This window comes from Rhyacophila brunnea, unplaced genomic scaffold (assembly GCF_057557595.1).
Source record: "Rhyacophila brunnea isolate RB1 unplaced genomic scaffold, BYU_Rbru_1.0 scaffold_8, whole genome shotgun sequence".
NCBI lineage: Eukaryota > Metazoa > Arthropoda > Insecta > Trichoptera > Rhyacophilidae > Rhyacophila > Rhyacophila brunnea.
In genome coordinates this window covers 22,011,551-22,034,894 of record NW_028233350.1, presented here as the reverse complement: position 1 = coordinate 22,034,894, position 23,344 = coordinate 22,011,551, and the positions used below count along the sequence as shown (strand labels likewise).

General features: G+C 32.3%; 1 protein-coding gene across 1 annotated transcript in view; it reads right to left on the bottom strand.

The window, feature by feature from the left end:
• The window catches only part of LOC147064039 (ras-related and estrogen-regulated growth inhibitor-like protein A), a 154,358-nt gene that overhangs the window by 22,940 nt on the left and 108,074 nt on the right, over nucleotides 1-23,344 (bottom strand). Inside the window, exon 3 of the mRNA XM_085959210.1 lies at nucleotides 1,466-1,602. Coding sequence (XP_085815336.1) covers nucleotides 1,466-1,602 — 137 coding nt within the window. The remainder of the gene's footprint in view (nucleotides 1-1,465; nucleotides 1,603-23,344) is intronic.

Below are 23,344 nucleotides of genomic sequence, written 5' to 3'. Positions count from 1 at the left end.
AAATCAAAAATGCACACTGTGTGTACACCGCAGTGGCAATTAATCATCGAAATACCACACAGCTTGCGGTAACAGATCGTCGTATATGAATAAAGGACGTTAGTAACGTTATTTTTTATGGACTGTGATAATTGTTTAAATAAGTAAATATCCTTTATTTTTTTTTTATTACGTTATATTTTCATCATCAAAATAAAATTCGACAAATATTTCCATATGAACTGTCATTATATAAGCGATTTGAAAACATATAGCTCATAATATGACAAATCACGAGGTAATTAATCCATAGTACGGTGCGTGACTTATATCTTATAATCTAAGCTTATAAAATTAGAAACTGCATTAAGAGTATTAATTGATTGAAAGTTAATTCGTTGAAATTAATTGTTATAAGCTGTTTTATTTAAAAATAAACATTTATATACCTATATACCACAATTATTATTGAGATTTTTTGAGATATTTTACTTTAAAATAATATACTGAATTGATACAATACTATAAAAATAGCCATCAAATGTAATGGAAATTCAAAAAAGTGAAACATTCAAAAGTTTTTTTTAAATTCTCTTCAAAATTTGTTTTTAGATGTAGTTAATGCAGTATATAGGTATTATTAGCATCATAATATTATTTATTTGAAATTGGAAATTCTCATTGAAAAAGTGCTAAAAGAATAACATAGATTCGAGCAGGGCTATTCTAACTAGTTAACTCGGTAAGATGAAAATTTTTATTGATCAAAAATAACATGGATATCACACGGGGCAAATCCGTATACTAGGCGGTTATTTACAATAATTGGTAACACACGGCACTGCGTCTTACCCGAAATGTTTGATCCCGCGATTTTTTTTTATCCCAAATGTATCCGATCAGAATCTCCAATAAGACATTTTTAGCCAATTGGAGATTTGAATTGGATGCATTTGGAATTAAGTGTCCAAAAATATATTGCAGTCTACTTAACAAAATTTGACAGTTCTCTGTTAACGCGGTCATGAACGGCCGTGGAACAAGATCTCACATCTGATAACTCTCTAATTAAATGATTTTGGAGTTAAGTGATAGAATAGGCCTGCAGGCAGGTAGAAAAAAATGATCAGTCGGCATCCACCTGTGTGAACAAGTAATCGATCCAAAATATAATTTCTGTAATGTAAATGTAAAGTGTATTTTTTTTTGGGTTGAGAGAGAATGTTTTGATCTCGGTCAATAAGTTAAGAAAATAAATTCTACAATCTGTATAATTATATATCCTATAAACGTGATTTTATGCAAATTAGTATCAAAATAAACTTGTTTGTTCGAACCCTACGGCGAATCAAGTGCAAATTGTCAATTCTCTACCCCTCGGATCGTGACTATTTCCAGCTTCCCATCGTTTCCCGTTAAATACCAAAAGCTTTAGAATCTTATCTTTAAATAATATACTATTATTATATTATATTTTATAACTTACGTGTGGTTGCCCGGCTGTGTCCAGTATGTCAAAATATACCATTTCATTATCCATAACTGTATGAAAAGCGTAGACCTTTTCCAAGCTTGGATCATATTCTCCAATGAATCGCCGCGTAATGAATCGCACCACTAGAGCTGAAAAAAATAACAAACTTTCATAAGAGTCGTCAAAATAATGATCGAAAGTTTCCCTGTATACTTCGCTGACTCAGGCTGCGCGCACTAAAAGTAAACACAAGAAAATTACACCGACAGACCCAGAGAATAAAAACATATATAATATCCTCGTACCTATCAGGTGACTATACGTAAATATTTGTGCAATATGCGGTTTACCATTGAAATTCGGTGTATTGGTAGTATTGAACATTTAGAATGTTCGTATTGGTGGTACGCATTTGTGGAAAATTTGAGAGCGGTTAAGAATAAGAAATGTGAATGAAAATGAGAAAAAATTATTTATATATTTTTTATTCTGTTAAACAATTTTTTGTATTCAAATGAATAATGCACAAGATTTAACAATGCGGCATTATTAGTTATTAAATGATACACAATTTCTATAGCAAATGAAACTTGATAGCATAACCATCGCATTCCGATTAAATCAATTCCGATTCAAGTTACCGATGCACTCACTAATATTTTTCCCCCCAATTTGTATGTTTCTGAGGCAGATGAAAAATATGTATTTTATTTAATTCCAGTGACGTCCATTGGGGGTGGGCAAGCCACGCGTTGCTAACGGGCGGCTGAATACTATCATTACAACTTTTGAAAGTAGTGCCGGTTTTCCATTCGTTAGAAAGTACCGACAACTTGGTTTAAAGAAATCACAAGTGGGTTCCAAATTTGTCAGTGCCTCAGACCTCCACGTACCTAAAAATAACGCCGTTTGAGAGTAGGTTTTGTAGGAATGCTCTAATCGGTACCTGCGTATTTTTTTCCAAGATTATTGTTGTAAGACAGTAAAATAGGTAGATTCACCTAACAATTTGACATTAACAATTTTAGATTAAAAATGAAAATAGATGGAATTGGTCTACACTAGGGTGGCATTTTGCCTAAGGATGTCAGTGTTTCATTCAGTTTAAGGAGTTCAAGATCTTTCGGATGGTCGTATGGAATTTTACTGACTAAGATACAGGAGGTTATTGCCTACATGTTTGTAGTATATATAATATATTATATAATTATAAGTAGGTAAAGTATAAAACACATGTTTCAGACAGATTTTTTTCTTAAAGCAGCTTAATAATACAGATTATTGAATATCCAGGAAGTAATTGTCAAGCTGCATAAACTATTTAAAATTCAAACGTTAAATAAATTAAACTTAAATCAAACATCAAACAGAACGTATTGATCGAATGATTACATTTCTTGACATGAATATTTATATTATTTATATAAAAAATATACAAAAATAATATATTATTCATAATCATGTATATGGAAAAATAGTATTACCTGTTGAAATATACAATGGTTCCCATAAAAATAAATAGCCCAATAGAAAATTACTTTCCCAAAGATTAAGTCATATCAAACATTACGAATTCCCATTCACTTTTGCGGCAGTTATCTCTGAATATCACATTTTTTTGATTTCCCGCGAGGCGCAATACAGTCTACCGGAAAATTGTAGAAAAACGAAGAAAAGAACATAGCCTGATAGCCTTAATATTACACAATATAGATCCGTTATAACTTACGGACATAAAGCCATTCAAGATAAAAACTAAGAGGCATGGTATGATTTGAAGATGGAATCGAATCCCAAGGATATTTTTATGGCAGATGTTTTTTATATGTACATGCTATGAGCCAAATTAGTCATACGATAAAAAATAGTTTAGTCACACTCAAATAAATAATAAATGACTTGAATATTGAAATGTCATAGGTACATAATATATTTTACATAAATTTACGCGCGGCATATAGCGACGTAGATCCCAGGTTCGAATCCTGGGTCTGGCAAGTACTCACATTGTTTTTCAATTTGTGTATGAGTCAGAGTATGGACTTAATAGGTTGATCAACACCCATTTTTTGTAAAATTGTTAATTCAAAACCTCCACTCTGTGGAGTTATTATTAGGATTGGACATGGTCGAAAAAATTTATTATATACCTAATAATATACTTAGTCCAGTTTCTTAAATTTTACAATCCTTTTCTCGGGTTGAAGTTATGTATTTTTAATACAAATATCTAAAGAATTGTGCGACAAAAAACTAAAATATTGCATTTTATTTTTAATTAAATATGGTGATAATTTTCTTTCTTAACACTCCCGTTACTGTAATGTCACATCAGGTTACCCAGCCCATTAAACTGCCAATATTTCAGTAAATATACATTTCATATTTTTCTGCTATTTCTCTAATTGAAATGTTATAATTTTCAAAATCGATAACATTCTTATCCAGTAAATATTACCTACATATAATTAATAGATATCCGTCAGATTTCATCTATCTATCATACATTATAAAAAATGCATATTGCAAACGGAGCGTTGTATTCCATTACAAAAAAAGAGATCTAAAAGTATATGTGACAAAGAGAGACATATTCAATTGTGAGAAAGAGATATGAAAGTAAGCGGTACGATCAAGATAGTAATATGAATGTTTATAAGTCAAATAATTGTAATTAAGTTTTTATGCCTTTCTGATAATTTTTTAGATAAAACAAATCACAAATAATGACCATGAAACCTTATTATTCTTATTTGTGTTGCCAAATAGACATTTTTCTTTTATATACTAGACAGCTAATAATCTGGTACGGTAATTAAAGGCGACATCACCAGAACGGACGGAATTTATTGGTATCGTAAAGGAGAGGTTAAATACGTATATTTTTTTGTCATTATCGTTATATTATGATGAAAGGAAGACGTTTCCGAACGTGGACAGATTATGACATTGTCAAAAGTGTATATATATATATCGTGACCTCAATACTACAACTAGATAACCCTGATTTGGGGTCTAGGACGATTTGGCACCGGACAACTGGACGCCACGGAATTCAAAAATAAATAGACGTTAGGTATTTATAGGTACTTTAAAAAAAATATTCAATATTATTATTTATATTTCAATGATTATATTATGATTTAATAGTTGGTGAGAATGTAAATATGCAGACGTAAACAATGATTTAATCGTGGATATGTTTAAGTTCCAACGAAAAAGAGTTATTTTTTATTTTTTATAAAGCCTTTGGCATGGTAATTCTCAATCCGCGATAAAGAATACATATGAAGAGTAAAATGAATTCGAACTACTAAGTAGTAGATAAAAACTGATTAAAATACCTCGTCTACACGTGTCTACGACAGTGCGGCGTCGAATTGTCCGGAGGCCAGTCGTCCCATTCCCCTGATTTGGTCATTGTTGGGAAAATGAAATTTAAAATTTACTTGATTAACATAAATTTAGGCTATTATAATTATTTTTTTAAATAAAAAGAGAAAATATGCTTGTCTACTTGGTAACAATTAAATAATATTCAATTGAATGAAAAAATAGATATAATATTTTATTTATTTAATGCATTTATGGTTTTAAAGTTATCTAATATTTTCAAATACAAAATTAATATAGTTCCCATTAACTTTTGACTTACCTAGTTTTATCATTTTATAGAGAAGGAAATATATAATCATATACAATATCAATCTCAAAAACAGTGAAAATCACGTTATCTAGTTGTAGTATTGAGGTGACGATATATAATCAACAACAGTTAGACTGAAACGATTTTTTTAAAATCTAATAATATATCATTATTTAAATTTCTATGAAAACCCATAAAAATCTATATCTTACCTTAAATTATTTATTTAGTTATCTTTTATAAATTATCTTCAACGTCTCATTTTATTCCCCTTATTAAATTTGGTATTCCGTGAGACAAAGTTGTGTCTTCGAAAAGGAATCACGATTCAAAAAAAAAAAAAAAACATTTTTAGGCTTCCTAAAGGAAAGCAATTTATTGCTTAAAATATAACGTTTTCTGTAGAAAAAAGGTCCATAAAAATAAAATATAATATATCGCAAAATGCTGAGACTAGTCTTTTGAAATATTTGACAGTCGATCTAAAATCGATAAACGAGTGAGAAGCAAACTTTCAACAAAGCTTGAACCCGGAAAAGGTATTTTTATTTTAATACAATATTAAATTTATAGCATGATCAATATATCGGGAAAATAAATACTCGCCAAAAAATTATTTTCTAATTTTAGAATTTAATTAGTAGTATATTTACTCTCATCATCATACACAGGTTTCATTCCACTGTTGGATGAAGGTGTTCAGTAACCCATTCGAGTCTTCTCCGTTCCTAGTTCTTTGCTACCACGTATTACCGCCGAACCATTGATGAGTCCACTGTTTTAGCGAGTTTTAGGACGGTCTTGTGGTCATTTTAGTACCGTTTGAGTGTGAATAAGTAAATGTTTAGTATTGCGTAAGGGGTGCTTTTTTTGGTTCTGCCCCAGGCTACACCCATAGGATTAGATATAGCTAATACCCTCCCAATGTAAAGAGGAGTGTGATTGGCTCATTCGTAGTGAGGGCAGCTGTTTAGTTGAAAAATATAAAAAATACCAAATTTTGAAACTGCTCTTAATTGTGTGAACATTTATATGTTTATTTTAATAATGATCTGATTTTAATTCACGTTTACCATATCTAAACATAGCAAAGTTCTACCAGGACAAAATTGTTTATAAATTAATAAAAAAACTGACATTATAGAATAACATTATGTATCCACAGAACAGATTAATTCCGATAGGCTAATCCCCAATACACTACATTTTGACGCAAGGTTTTGAATGTACGAGTCAGCGAACTCAGAAATAATGGGTAATGAAATACATAAAGGGTAAGGCTATAGCAGGTAATTGACTCGAGTAAGTAAGAATCCGGGTTAAACTTACACACGTGTCAAGAATACGTTTTACGTCGAATACTGAAAACTGCTCTCGGTTTATGCATTTAATGTTGGTGTATTACACACACTATTGCACGTGCATAATGCGTGCTTCATTTTCGTAGAACACTCATACATTCAAAACCCTGCATCAAGATGCGGCGTATTGAATATAGCCTATCGGTATTCTATTTATTATCTGTTCTGTGGTATGAGTGTCCTACGAACATGAACCACACATTATAGACGTGCAATAGTGTGTGTTCCAACCTTTCAATACGCCAATATTGAATGAGAATCAGTGTATAAAACGGGAGCAGTTGTCTTACTCAGAACTAAGGACAAGCGCATTTGAGGCGTATGCGATAAGTGTTTAAGTTTATCCCATATTCTTCCACTCTCGAGATCGGTTGCCTGTTTCTCCATACCCGTTAGATATTTCAGTTTCCATTATTTCTGAGTTTCCTGTATTTAACAATGTAATACATATCTATATTCAAGTCTAAAACACAAACCGTATACATGTAAGCGTCAATAATAGATTGATTTTCCAGGGTTACACTGACATTAAAAGCGCCTTATTTAGAATATTAATTAATATTCCATTACTACCAATAATTGAAACACACTAAAAACATGAATATTTTCCACTAAGCAGAATTATGAAGAACTTAAAAAACTAAGCTATTCAGGATCTGAGTGTAATACATCAATATAATATATACATAAAAAATCAATTAATGTTTTAATACCTATGTCAATATAATTGTTATTGATTTTTAACACTCAATAACGGTTTATGTTTATACTGTTTATACTATAGGGATAGTATTCGAAAGGAGACTCCCAAACCTGTTAAGCGACTCGGGTTTTTGCGTACCCAACACAATATCACTTCTGTCATTTTATTGTTGTAGTACAATAAAATCATAAACACATCATAATCGCAACCCAAATATCCAATAACCACTCCACAATAACGTCTTGTTTGATTCATTCATGATATTTTTAAGTAGGTAATTTATTTATGCATATACTTAAATATGTTTTGATTTTGTTTATTTGTATTACAAAACTTTACCTGTTATTCACTTTGTATGGTATTAAAACCGCGGAACTAGTCGTAGTGTAAGTTGTTTACACCGCTTCTGACCTAAGCCGTTTTACCTTGAGCTTTTAATTCAACACCACCTTGGAAGTCATGTCATTTACACAAAGCTCTCGCGAGATTAGCTTTAGGTACTGATGTATCGTACAGTCCGATTTTACTCTCATCAAACTAGTTATAATTATTGTGCTTTCATGACGATGTGTTCATGTTATATTAATGCCTATTTGGTCACTACGCTGTGCTATTACGTGTTGACATGGCTAATATTCAGTGGTAGTATTGGCTGTAATTAATTTTGGTATTCCCTGCAGGACAGCTACATAACTTGAAATTAAATTGAAATTTACTCATATATTAGATAATAAATTTATGAAAAGTACTTAATAATAGCGCATGTTATGTACTTGTGCATGGATTTACTATACGCAATGGCGCGTGCATTTTCTCGCGGGTCGGGATAACTTTTATTTATTTTTTATTTACTCATAATAATCCAATACTGGAGATTATTTTTCGTCTCCATAGAAGTGTTTTTCCTTTTTCCTATTGTGTGTTTAGACTTTATCATATTTTAGCTTTAAAATATTATTTAACGTAGAATTAGCTTCACGTGAAAAACTTTTATGATTTCATTTTTAATTGAACTAATAGCGTTTTCTGTTGCAAGTTGCAATTATCGCGTTTTTCAAAAGTAAAATTAGGATTGGAATATTTTGAAAATGGTTTTTCATATTTATTTGGAAAGTGGTTAAAGTTTTTTTTTTAAGTGCTTTATCCAACATTTAATTAAGTATATTGATTTTTATCAGCATTAAAACGACTCTACATCTCATTTCTTTATTACAGTTTTAACTTTAAAACACTTAATTTATGTCATTAATCTTAAAATTACTGTGAATTTGATAGAGACATAGATACGAGGTCGCAACCGTGATCTATTCTCAATCAGTGTCTTTTCCTCGTGTCAAGTTCATCAGGCACCATTACCGAGGGGTACAAGACTAGTCAATGTGCTCCCCAAAGAATAGATATTTTCAAATAAAATAAAAATCATAGGCCACCATCGACCAAAAACTATTTGGTGATCAATCGATGGGACTTAGCTTCTATTTTGAGGGGGGAAATTGACTAGGTATCACTGGATGATTATATTAATTCTGACGACAATCATTAATCTTCTCGGAACACCGTCACACCGTACAATAATACTTTAACGGGTCAAATTAAGTAAGTACTGCTAGTAAATTAAGTAGGCCTTAACCGCAAATTGTTTCTGATACACCCGATGTACGTATAAAATACATGGGTAGTGATTGAATCCATATTTTTTTTCATGTGAGTGTAGAGAAATTCAAACCGTTCTGAGCATATTGTTGATACATGCGCCCTGGATGCCTTCTCTGAGAGACTTTTTGCTATCCACCATGCTGTAGAAAAAGTGCTGTTGTCTTGACAATATGATTATCATTGTGAATATGACTTTGCGTTTATTTGAATATATCAATGCTGTCACCCAGACCTAACCGCCATCAAAATGAATGAATTTACATTATAGAAATCCCATCTTTATAGAAGAAATAAAAGGAGTAAAAAATACGAAGAATATTCAAAATAAAAAATAACAGTCATAAATTTTTTGGCAACCCTTCTATAGATTTATTTTGAGCATATGGTCCTGTTTCGTATTATACGGCGTCTGGAGGAAAACTATTTATATTTACACTCTTTACAACCCATACAATAGGTAAAATACTAAAATGGAAATAGCGTCACAAACAGTTTTCACATTCCGTCTAGTGCAGACAATGCGAAGTGTCAAACGGAAAACTATAAATCACTTTAAGGGCGTACTTATTTACGCATATCGAATAATTAAAGAATTTCCTTTTCCTATACATAAAAAATAACAAATTAGGTACATTAAAAAATGTAAAATTGCTTCATAATAGCATGATCTAGCCTCAGAGCATAGTTAAGGGCAAGATTGCACTATATCCCACATAATATACATATTTATTTTATCCTCTAAGCCTAAAGAGCCTTTTGTGTTTAAAAAAAAACTAACGTTCTGTATTTGTATCTAGTACATAGATGTTTCTAATTTACTTCTCTCTAATGACAATGTCCGATCCTAATAGGATCATTTGAGCCTCTACAGAGTGGAGGTCTGTATTAACAGATTTTTGTTTCTACGAGAAATTGATGTTGGCCACTTACTCAACCTATTAGGTCCATACTCTGATTCCAAACACAAATTGAAAAACAATATGTGTATTTGCCAGACCCAGGATTAGAACCTGACACCCACGAAATTAAAGTCGACGCTTAAGATGCATAAAATGTCTTTATTCTTTCGTATAGGTACAAATTCAAAAGAAAGTATTATTCAGTATCAAAATAACATTTATAATCCTACTTTTTTTTTAAAATTATATCCATAAGAAGAAAAAAACACATTTTTAATGACACGCCATAATTTTACTAAAACGGAAACAGACGTTTTGGTTTCTAGACCCCTCAATATTTATATTAGTATCTCTCTATAATTTTAAAACACTTGCTTTTAAGTAAAAATAGAAAATATATAATTTTCTTATATTAACTCAAAACATATTAAACCAATATTTATGAAACTTGCATAGTTTATAGATTACATTATTGGTTCACGACATTACAAGGTACAACTTATTGAGAATAACACACTTGCAATAAATCACCACGGGCAGGTAACGTGGTTAGATAGTACTGGAGGAGTTGTAAAGTGAGTATATAATTATAATACTGTACAAGTAATATAATATACCAACGTATCTAAAAATATGAAAAAGAAAAATTAATATAATATTTTAAGACGTCATGAAATATGAAATATTTAAAGGATCCCATCTTAGCATTCCACATTATTTTATGGTTACGTTTATCATTAACATATTTTGGTTTATTAGGTTTTCTCTTACGCATAGGAAATATTTTTGAATAAATCATAATTTATATTATTTTTAAGAAATAATAATTACAAGATAAAAATAACTTTTTATGTAAGTACAAGGTTTTTAAATTTTCTGTTGAATCATATAAACTTGACTTGACTAGCAAAAATGTGTGCTGATAGTGAATAATGAAATGTCACTTCATATTGATTTCCATAGTAACGCACGTATATATTATTTATTTATTTATTATTTATAATAATTTAGTTGCTAGGACCCCTAGTAACCAATCGAAATAACTTTTCATACAAAACAGAATTAACTAAAAATGAATTCAATTCTACTTAAGATGGCTAAAAGTATTAAAAAAATGCATTGGCATCGTATTCTGATATATTCTAAAAGTTTCAAATGTCTAGCTAGTCGGGAAGTTAGTTAAAAATTGATTGCAAGATTTGTACCGGACAAACAACCACCGGACAAATAAGAATACGACCTAAGAAAAACGTTGTAATAAAATGCATCGGCATTGTGTTCTGATATATTCTAATAGTTAAAATGTCTAGCTAGTCGGGAAGTTAGTTAAAAATCGATTGTAAGATTTGTACCGGGCAAACAACCACCGGACAAATAAGAATACGACCTAAGAAAAACGTTGTAAAAATATCTACAACACGAAGTTCTTTTTATTAATGTCAAATCGAGCTTCAATATTGACGTGACCAAAAGGAACCATAGATTCGTAGATGTGTATTATTATCAATAAATTGTACGAGTATCATATTGGGAGGATCATATTTTTCCGCTATGTGTCTCTGGTAGGCTGAGGCATTCGCAGTTCGCTATTGATACATTTCGTGTACATGCAGTATTGGTCATGCGCACGATGTACATATTGATATATACCTATTATCGAACCAAAAAGTTATTCTTTTAACATGGAACATGTTTTACTCATGATCTCCGACGTAAAAGCGTTACGAAGAATAGACGTAGAATAACTACTATAGAAGCGCAGCCCGCCCGCGGCCCGATTACTTACGCGCGCCGATTATTTTCATTTTACGTTCAGTAGCTTACATTCTGTGCGACGTATTCTTAGTCTGTTATTATTAGTTCTTTAGTTTCATTATTGTAATTACATAATTTTCAAAAAAGTAACATTGTCTAAATCATTTGGATTCGGTTACTTTGATAAATAAATTTTCTTTAGAATTTGGACAACCAGCATTCAGAGAATCAGTAGGCAAAGCATGTTCCATGTTTAATAATTTTAGTCGTCAGGGTTTAAGTAACCATCATCTGAGGGGCCCAGGGGGGTGGAGCCCCCCCCTGCAAGGCGCAAAGTGCCGAGTTTTTTTCTTATGCTGTAGTATGCGTGCGAGGGTTGAGCCGGAACTTTGCGAAAACATTCCGTCTGTGATACCTACCGCTGGACTCAGTATGTGGACATTGGATTTTTACAGTGCCATTAAGCCTTAATACATATTATTACAATGATTCAACCATACGTACATTATTTTAGATTAAAGATTACGAACTAAAAAATAATTCACGTCAAATTTTTAGCATAGAAGGATACTTTTAACATTTCAAATAAAATGGTAGATAGTTTAGAAATAACGTGTCGCTCGAAATATTTCAAAAATAAATTTTAAAACTGGAACTCACGCCACAAGTGAAAAATAAAAGCTAATACAATGTCAGTACGTTCACGTCCGCTTTTGTCCCCGAGAAAATTGAATTTCTGTTCGTGATGGTTATTTTAAAGCGGTCATATTGGGTACATAGGTATTGGAGGTGGTACGAATGCTTCCATGTAGTTAATACTACTATACTGTTAAACCAACTGTAATTGGGTGATTATATATTTTTCAATAAAAACTGATTTTGATATTTTGGTGTATTGAAAACGTTAGCCGGCTCTCACATCTAAGCTCGCCTCGTCTGCCGCACAGCCATAAATTAAACCTTTCAATAATGTCCATACGGTATTGCATATGAAGACCGGGCACATCTACTTAGCGATAGTCGGAGGTAACCTTCGAAACGTATAGATATTTGGATGCGGCGATCGCCGAGCCGGTATAGGAGTGAAATAGGTATTCGTATGCGTCCGGCGTCTTCGATTCGCAGCCCGAGAAACATGCAACTTGTCGATTGCAACAGTAAATGTTTTTTCAAACCAAAAAGTCGCATTCAACCAATCTGCGGAGCTCCATTTGGCAACGTGTGTTTTGTGAATAACAATGACGTCACATCGACGTATTTAACACGTCGCAGGTGAGACGAGTTTTTATGTGAAAAGCCGGCTTATATACCACGATGTTTTTTTTATCTATTGCAATAGGTACGTTTTCAATTAGTAGTATTAACCATTTTACAGTCTATCAAAAACTAATTTATGGGATTTTTTTTTTACATGGTGGCTCAAAAACTATACTCATTTATTTATATGTGTGTGTGTGTATGCATACATTATATAAGGATATAAATGTAGATAAATAAATTATCTTCTTATTTATTTACAGTGAATGATTTCGTCAACATTAAATAAATAAAATTGAAATCATGAAATTTTTCCACGTGACGACACTACCACGTTAAATATTATTTTAAAGCTAAAATATGATGAACAGTATAAACACACAACAGGACAAAGGAAAAACGCCCCTGTAGAGATGAAGGAAAATCTTCAATATTGGATTATCAAGAGTAAATAAAAAATAAATAAAAATATTTCATTCTTATCCCGACACGGGGAAAACGCACTGAAGCATTAAAATAAGTATATTTTTATATTTCCATAACATACTATCAACTTCAAATATCCAAAAATAAAAACGTAAAAATAAAGAAAAAAATACTATACGTACGAAAGTTATTCTATTTTTATTCATTCATCGAGTCATCGACACTGGGTTGTTTGCTTGATCAAGCGTAAGTGCGTACACACGCGATATACCTATTATATTATAAACTTCCGCGTTCACAGCTTTGTTCATGTGAAATTCGGAAATAAAAGCCGAAAGATCATCTCGTCTACTGTCAATGATTTTTTTTCAATAGTATTTTTTCCAATCTAAGTATCGATTTTTTATTATTTTTCAATGTAATTTTAAACATCACCCAGTACGTTGCACGTCTTTTCAGCTAAAAAAATATAGACATATAGTAATAATACCACTCAGTATTACATTAGTTTGACACACTTCGATAGTCTTGTTTTGTTTTCAAAACAAATAGGAGTGGCGGAGGCGATTGTCAGCAGTTTCTTCAATCATAACCTTGGTCAACATTTTATTATGATTTATTTAATTGCGACAATGACTCTTGTAATGTATTGATTTAATGTGTGTAAATAGCGAGGACAATCGATAACTCGTCACTCCACTCGAGTCCAGTCATTCGACTCAGTCACTTGCTCACAGTCTCTTGCTCTCGACACTCGTCACCCGATCATCATCACTATTGATCGGGGCTCGGCTTGAGCACCTAAACTCAACGCGATACTATCTTACTCAAACCACTGTAACCCTATGTACTCTGCATCAAGATAATAAGCGCTACATCAATCTCTACTACACTGTCGCCTTTATCATCTCATCACCTTCTCCCTCATCGATCCCCAAAGACAAATTGTGAATTTCAGCTGCTATATTTGGATATTTGATGAAATCATGTAATAATAATATGATAATTCAATTTGTTTATTAATAGCAGATTATATTATTATCATACAATTATAGCGCCTGTACACATGCATGGAATTACTGTCAGCAATTGTGCTTATTTTAAACTGTCATGACAATAACTGTTTACACGTAAAAGTGCTGACTGTCTCTCCAATTTCATCAAGAGTAAGCGAGGTGCAAGGTTCTCATTTTATACTACTATCTGACAGGTCGTATTGAAAATCGGAGATCAAAATGAGTAATTCATTTTTTACCGGTATGTTCTCTATCGCTATCTCGCTCTCTATTGCTCTACTGCGCAGGCGCAGATCGAAAATAATCTTACTTGCGCGCAATAAATCATCATACTTTGGAATCTTCCAATCTTGTTTGATTTATGCACGCAATCTTGCCAACTTCAGGATAATACATATTTCCCCACACATTTGCTTACTGTGCACAGTACATCCATGCACGTGTAAACGGGGTATTACTTTGGACGATAAGTACCAATAAATTAATGTGTATTTAAAAAATATGACAATTAAAGTTAAAATATACACCGAGAAATGTTATTCGTTTTTTAACACATATATATTTCATCACACTTACTTTCTTTCCTGACTTTAGAGTAAGGTGCGTTTTCAACATTGTGTAAATATTGTACGGTCTCTCGCGTGCATCTATATACATACGATAGGTACTGCTTACTTCAAATCCACTCTGTTTCTACATACCTCTCAAATATATCCACTTTCATATAATCTTTTTTATTAAGCCCTGTGTTTTTAATGTGATTTCGTATTGTAACTGTGACAGTGGTTTATAAGAATATATCTATGCTGTTGCAAATACCCTGTCGCCATACGAAAGAATACATAAATCCCACATTGTAACATATTTGTCATTATATACCCGATTAGGGTATTGCATAGGTTTATTTTAGTTTTTTTTTCCTTGAATTTTACATCTGAAATATTTCTGTAAACCGTGAAAGGATTGGTTTGCTTTTTGACTACTTGACTACTATCGTTTTGAGGAATAATAATATGCAATCTCAGATAATATAATATAATGAAACCTTTCGAAAATTCGTAGCCGTCAGTGGTGTGAGTTGAGAGGTGCCTCACTCTCAGGCATGTATTTTGACAGGGGTCTAGGACGATTTGGCGCCGAGACAACTGGACACCACGCAATTCGAAAATTAATAGACGTTAGATACGATAGGTACTTTAAAAAAAATATTTAATGTTACTATTTATATTTAAATTATTATATTATGATTTAATAGTTGGTGAGAATTTAAATATGCACACGTAAATAATGATTTACTCATGCATATGTTTAAGTTCCAACGAAAAAAAGAGTTTTTTTATTTTTATATACAGCCTTAGGCATGGTAATTCTCAATCCGCAATAAAAAAATATTATGTTAAAAATAAAATGAATTAAAACTACTTAGTAGTAGATAGAAACTGATTGAAATTCCTCGTCTACATTCTGTTTACGTGTCTACGACAGTGCGGCGTCTCCCTTCCCGTATTCCCTTTGACATCGCTTTCCAGTGCGGCAAATAACAACAGGTACAATAATATGAGGTACGGCGGTTTGGAAAATTAATAGCTTGCATTGCACCGGCAAAACTCATATAAAGATACCGAGGCAAAGGGCACGCCTCAATTTATAGCCGTAAACTACCTCCGGACCCCTAATATTTTTTTCAATTCCATTTAATAATTCGATAAAACCTACCGCTAAAATAGTTTAAAATTGGAACAAAATCCATCTTTCGGCAGATGTGGTGAACTATGTACATATTATATAATATGAAAAAAGATGATTGTATCTGGAACGAGGTACTCGAGCTGTTCGATTGAATGTAATTCTATAGAAAACCTGTTGTTTTCATCTCACGACTGAACCAGCGGGGGCGGTCGTGCAGATATTCATTTCACATCTAGAAAGATATCTTCGCTGCCAGTTGAACGAACATACGGAAGTTTAATATTATGATCGTGAATATTTTCCAATAAAAATCTGGCATATTATTGTGTTTGACATCGTAGAGAGGCGTGAACATTTTTAATCATTCTCAGCACACACGTTTTATTTGTTATCCGGATATAACTAGCTAGATACTTCGTTATTCAATTTTCATAACTCTTGACATATTTGATTTTGTATCATTATCATCATCAGCCGCGGTCGATGTATTATTAGACGAAGGCTTCTCCTATATCACTCCATTTTTTTCAGTTTCTAGTCCTTCTGCTAGGTCACTTATATCTGCATAACTTAAAGAGTTTGCCGATCCAGTATGTTTTAGGACACTCGTGTGGATTATGGTCTTTTAGTACGCCTTGGGTTATTTTATACTGAATGGTAAAAATCAAACACACACTAAACTATAATTAGATATGTACATATTAATGTTTTATATTCAGTATATTACTTTATTATGAATTCAAAATATTTTTCGTGTGGTTGAATTCGTAGTCACAATAATAGAACTAAGTTTGTCAGCGAGTGATTCTGGAATTTGTCGAAAGATGATTTAAAAGTTGTTTATTTTTTGAATGAATGAATAGATATTTATAAAGTACAAGGGAAAACATCACTTGAGATTTAATAGAGTTATACGCTTAAAATGGCCGCCAGAACGCAGTTATCGAGTGTTTTTCTACACCCGTTTCACTAACCTTAAGAATTTGGCCGGTTTAAACCGAATATTTACCACCAGGGCACTCCTTTGTCTACATAGTGATATAACTTTGTTCCGCTATATTCATTTTTTCGAAAGTGCACCATCATTACTAGGGAATCCAATCCCGAGCCAAAATTCTGATCCCGGGATTTTGGGATTACAATTTGACAATCCCGGGATCCCGGGACTGGTCCCGGGATTGGGATTTTTTTCCATTGTTAATATAAAATTTTTATATTTACAAATAACATTGATAAAATCGGTCAAAAATAAATCTAGTATAATTTATACTATTTAAGACATTTATTGTTAATATTGTATACGTTAAATCTTGGAAATACACAAGTTTAATGGAGTAAATAATATTATAATATAAATTATAATGTGAATTTAATATGAGATTGCTATTTCTGATAGTAAAGACATAATGAATAGATCAGCGAGATTTAAAATAGTAAAGCAAATAATCATGGCGTACTTATGGCCTTTCCGCTTCATAAATCTAATTAGTCAGCCAAATATGAAACTGCCGTAAAACGTATGATATCATGGTGGAATTACTTTGTTAAAAGTGCGAAGCATTGTGTTTTTACCAATCTTTCTCATTTTTAATAATCTATGTGAAAAAATAAAATGAATCGGCAACCTACACATCAAACTTCATTCAAACTCAGTTTATTTCTAATGTAGTTATTTTGTATTAAAAGTATTTTTTCTGTTATATTTTCCATAAAAATTGATAAAAAAATCAATCCCGAAATCCCGGGATTATGTTTATCAATCCCGGGATTCATAGGTATCGAAAATAGCTCGGGATCCCGGGATTGGATTCCCTAATCATTACCGAGCATTCGGTGACTTTCCTTGTCTAATACAAAGTCAAAAAGTCAAAAATATTTAATATTATGTTCGCGCAATTGCAGTCAAAGTCAGTTTTAACAGTTGGTTATACCAAACGAACGTATGATATTATTACAATATTAATGCATGGCGTTTTACTACAGTGCAGCCTTGGCTAATAAACCTCATAGTACAATAAGTGATATTGTCTACAAACGAATCCGCAATGTGAACTGATGCAGTTAATTAAATCATTAGCCTCAGTAATCTTATATTCAGATCTGTTTTACTATAATATTTAGTCGTCGTCTCATATAACAACATTTTCGTCAACTAATCGTTTCGTAGATATATATTATGACGTAGATATATACCCTGCTGGAATATTTAAAAAAATATAAAAAAATAATCATTAATTTAATATACTTTATTCAGACGTAGGTAGCAAGGAAAACGATGTGATTAATAATCATGTTTTTTTCTTTGAAATGAACGTAGGTAACGGTAATCTTAATTAAGTGTTCGTCCGCAAAAACCAAATGAAAAAAAAAATGGATACATATACTTTTTATATTATATTACTTATTAATAAAATCTTCAAGGTTTTTAATAAGTTCATAATATATTAATGTTTATCACAAATTTAATATTAATCTTAAACAAATCAAAAATGTATCTCAGCTCATTTTACTCAGAATTATTTTCATTTGAAGACTTTCAACAAACATTAGAAATTGTTTGCCTGATCTTTTATTTTTTTTTTCTTCTGTGAAACAACGAAAATAAAAAGCATGATAAATATTTCTTGTGATTTAGGCGGTGATAATTACATAGTGCTTAATAATATAACTGTATAATCATTTTTTTCATTTATCAATAATTATTGACAAAAGACAACAGTTTAATAAATTAAAATCATTAAAGAAATTGAAGCACATAATTATATTATTCAGCGATGGCCAAGCGGTATCCGCTTGTTAAGTCGATAGTCTCGGGCTTGAATGCTATGTAAATTTCACGTGTTGTTTTTCAATATGTATTTCAACCCAGAGTACCTATATAAATTCTGTTGTGAAACCGCTTCGTGAAGCGGCCATGATCCACACTGGATTATATAACCAATGATTTCTTTAAAAAAATAACACAATAATTATTATATACATTGTGTTTATTAAATATATTTATTCATTGTTACTTTTTCACATTTATAAACTACCAAGACGGAACCAGATGCTGATGATGTTATCCATTTGAATATGTTGTAACACAAAATCGGTATTAGTTTTTTTTAAATAGTACATAATATATGAAAAAGTAACTGTAGGTAAAAATAATTAACAAACATAATAAAACCTATTAATCAAAATATATGTTGTTAATAATAAAACCAGTGCCTGAAAAATTCATAGGTACTGTAACAGGTATATCACGAATTGCGTAAACGCTTAATTTCATAAAAATATCCTAATAAATGCGTTTACTATAATGTATTTCTAACAAGAAATAGATATAAAGAAAATTATTATTAATAACTATTTAATTGATAAATATTCTATTCAACTGACCGAGATGAGTAAGTTTATCTCTACGCGAAGACATAGATTCCCATAAACTACCTAGGTACATTATTTACTAAATGCTATTGAGAAACTTAGCACCAATATTGTTAATAAAATCATATAGTTTTAATATTGCTTGAAACGATATAATATGAAAATGATACAACATAATAATACTATCACATATTGACACTAAATCAAAAAATATCGCGGAGAATTTAAAGCTAACAGATTTAATTGTGTATACATATTATACTAAATATCATTTGGACAAACAGAGTTGCTATAATAATTAATGTTTTCCAATGAATGGCGAATGAGTTCTTGAAGTTTTTAAAACTACCAAACCATAGTAGGTACTTCGGTGACATTATAACACATTAAAAGTTTGAAATTATCAAAAGAAAGATCTACGGCATAGGTACATGGTATACAAAACCATCACTTTTCTTGTTTTAAGAATCTTAGTAAATGGTAACAGTGCAGCTTCATATTTCGGGTAGCAGTCAATAAATTGAAGATCGTCCTAATAGTGGCAAATCTCTGATAGTGGATTATTTTAAATGATTTATTATTTATTGCAAACATTTTAAATATATGAAGGTTCTGTGATAATTGATTATTCGCAATTTGTCTCGTTTAGGCGAATAAGTCGCACAAAGAACTGAGATATTCCAGAGGGTGAGTATCAGTCTCGAGGAATCAACGAATGGTATGAAGCAAATTAATCATTTCAAATAAAGAAATTGCCACGGCGAACAGACTTGCAAAAATGTTTGATTATATTTTTGTCGACTTTCCATTCTTCTGTTGGCAATGACAATATGATGTAATATTATAAAAATACGGTACGTAGTATCTACTAATTTACATTCTTATAATGTCATGGAAATCTGTTTGAATTATATAATATATATTATTCTTAAATTATATAATATAGAGTATTCTTCCATCGTGATAATAATAATGTAAATCGTATAAGACTAAGTAACTACTAAGATATAATATTATAACCGTTATTCACTAAATGATGATAATTTTAAAACGACCATGTCAAATTCAGATACGAAAATGTTATTAATATGCCTACTTTACCCCATCACGCTCCAACCTTAGAGCATAAGCAAACACAAGGTCACATCATTTCCCCCATTATAGCTTACAGAGAAAATAACATTTGTTCTGTGATAGTTAGAACCCCTTTCACATTTTTTCAGTTGTCACGAAATAGTCATAAAGAGAATACGCAAATATAATATAATATAAATAAAAAATATGTTTTATATATAAAGTATATTATAATATAATACACCACACGGAGGAGTAGTGGGTAAAGTTACTGGTGAAGATTCGAATCGCCCATCTAAAAAAACAAGGTTTTAAAAAATAGGTAAGAATTATGTTTTTGACCCAGAGAAAAAACCTACCCATATAATAAATATACCCACAACTATTTTTTATCGTCATCGATTCTGTGGGGACCATAATATTCTCCGTGTAGGACTGCAAGTGATATTTTAGTAATTTGATCATATAATAATACCAACTTAATATAGTATATATTGATTTTGAAGTCCCCTTCAAATAAGATACGTGATATTACACTAAAAAATAATTTTATGATGTGACTCCTTGGGCTAAAACCATATTACTTGGTTTCTCTCTACCTTTTCCTTGTTTTTCCTGTGTACATGTTACAAATGCCACGCAATAACCTTTAAATAATGTAGCTAATAATGATGACAAAGACATTTGTTTAAAAATGATTTAAATATTAATTCATATGAAATAATTAAACATTTTATATGGAAACAGAGATGATAATTTAAAATTCCGTATAGCGGCGTGGCTTAATCATCCCAAGAGTAGGTACCTAAGCAATGCATTGGCGCCCAGCCGGGATTTAAATAGTACGAACATTTATTCATAATAGATACATACTATTATTGTATTGTTCACAAAAGATTATATATTAAAATTATAATATAATGCACTAAATTAAACTTTAATGCCATGAAGGCAAATGAGCGGAAGGCAATTGATGCCTTCAAAATGTGGTGTTGGTGCTGAATGCTTAGTAATTATTGAACAGCATAGAACGAAACAGTCAATCATCTAGAGACTGCAGATAAAGAAACTGCTTTCGACAATAATATGTCTGACACGCATTCTGCAGTTTTTTGGACCATTGGTTAACCTGGAGAGACTGAATCAAGCAAATGGGCTGTTTATTTCCATCAAGGAAGCACTGGCTGCTCTGTCGGCTAAAAACCTAAAGGAACAAAAAACAATAATCCTAGACAAGATGGATACACTGATGCATTTGTTCGCCGCAACAGTTGCCGAATCAGCAGAAAATTCAGCATCTGCTAGAATTCTAGCACAACAAATTTCCATGAATGAAGGAACTGTTCGACAAGCAATGGAACTCATAAAAATGAAAGCCTTAAAAAGTTCCACTTCATCCTATGCAGGTGCTGTAAAACAAACAATTCCACCACCTATATCCCGTCTAGGCGCTGCAGTACGTCCGACCAAGCCTGCAGTACTGGTTTTCCCGACAAATGACAAAATAAAAGATTCCGCATCAACAAAGGCCATCATACAAGAAGCGATAAATCCCAAAGAGTTAGGAGTGAAAATTACCGGCGTACGATTGGTAAAGAATCGTGGGGTCGTAATAAATACTGCCACAGAGTCCGACTCAGAACGCCTAGCAGCCGCAACAGGTTTCAAATCAAACAAACTGGAAGCAAAAATCCCACCCAAAAGACTGCCACGTATAATCATTTATGATATACCCCGGGAAGTTGAGGACGTAGACTTCCTACAAGGCATTCATCAATCAATCCGCGAAATACAATTACCTGCCGAAGTGTTCACAAAAACAACCATCCGCAGTCATCTTGCAGGACCTCGAGAAGGCCCTACATGTCACCGAGTATTTTATGTCCAACCAGCAGTAAGGCACCTATTAATAGAACAAGGTCGGTGCTATTTTGAATGGTCGTCACACAGAGTGCGTGACTTAACTGGTATAACATTGTGCACACAATGTTGCATGTATGAACATCCGAGCAAATTTTGTAAAGAGCCTCAAGTCTGTTCCCACTGTGCATCACAGGGTCACATATCTACCGAGTGTCCACAGTCTAATAAAACACCAATATGTGCAACTTGTACACGCTACGGGAAGCCCGCTAGTCACAAAACAGGGGAAAAACTATGCCCTGCACAAGAAGCATATTTAAAAAAGTCTCTCAACTCAATTGATTATGGCTGCTAAAATAAAATTAGTACACGCCAATATCGGTCATAGCCAGATAGCAACAGTCGACCAATGGACATCAGACCAAAAGAAAAATCAAACTTCTAGGAATAAGGCAGTCAAAAAAAATATTTTTCTTCAACAAAATCTTCAGCGATGCCGCTCAGCAATGGATCACATAATAGCTCAGGCCAAATACTATGATATATTACTTCTTCAAGAGCCTTACGTCGGAAATACGGGCAGAGTAACATCTCCCCATAATCTAACAATATATCAGGCCGACGGAACATCGGAAAACCCCTGCAAAGCCGTAATAATCATCTCCAATCCTAACCTCCGCTTTCTTTGGAGAAGCGACATATCTGACCAGTGCAATGCATTTGCAACCTTGAAATCTGGAACTTTGCAGCTAACGATTGGATCAATTTATATACCACCGCCATCCTCAACATTGGTAACACTCCAAAAAATTGAAAAATTAGGAAAAGATAAAGGCGAATATATAATAGGAGGAGATTTCAATGCAAAAAGCAGCTGGTGGGGGAGCCCGAAAAATGATAAAAGAGGCGATGAGGTCATCAGTTGCCTAGCCAGCATTGGGTGGCACGTATGTAATGAAGGATCAGTTCCAACTTACAGCACCTGGCGGAACGGGAAACATTTAAAATCTCATATCGATATCACTATCTCTTCACCAAACACAACACACAAAATTGCTAACTGGACAGTAGAAGACCAACACAACCCCATCTCAGACCACAACCCAATCACCTTTACTTGGAACAATACAATTAGCGTACTCTCACCCATGACCGACTCAACACGCATTTTTAT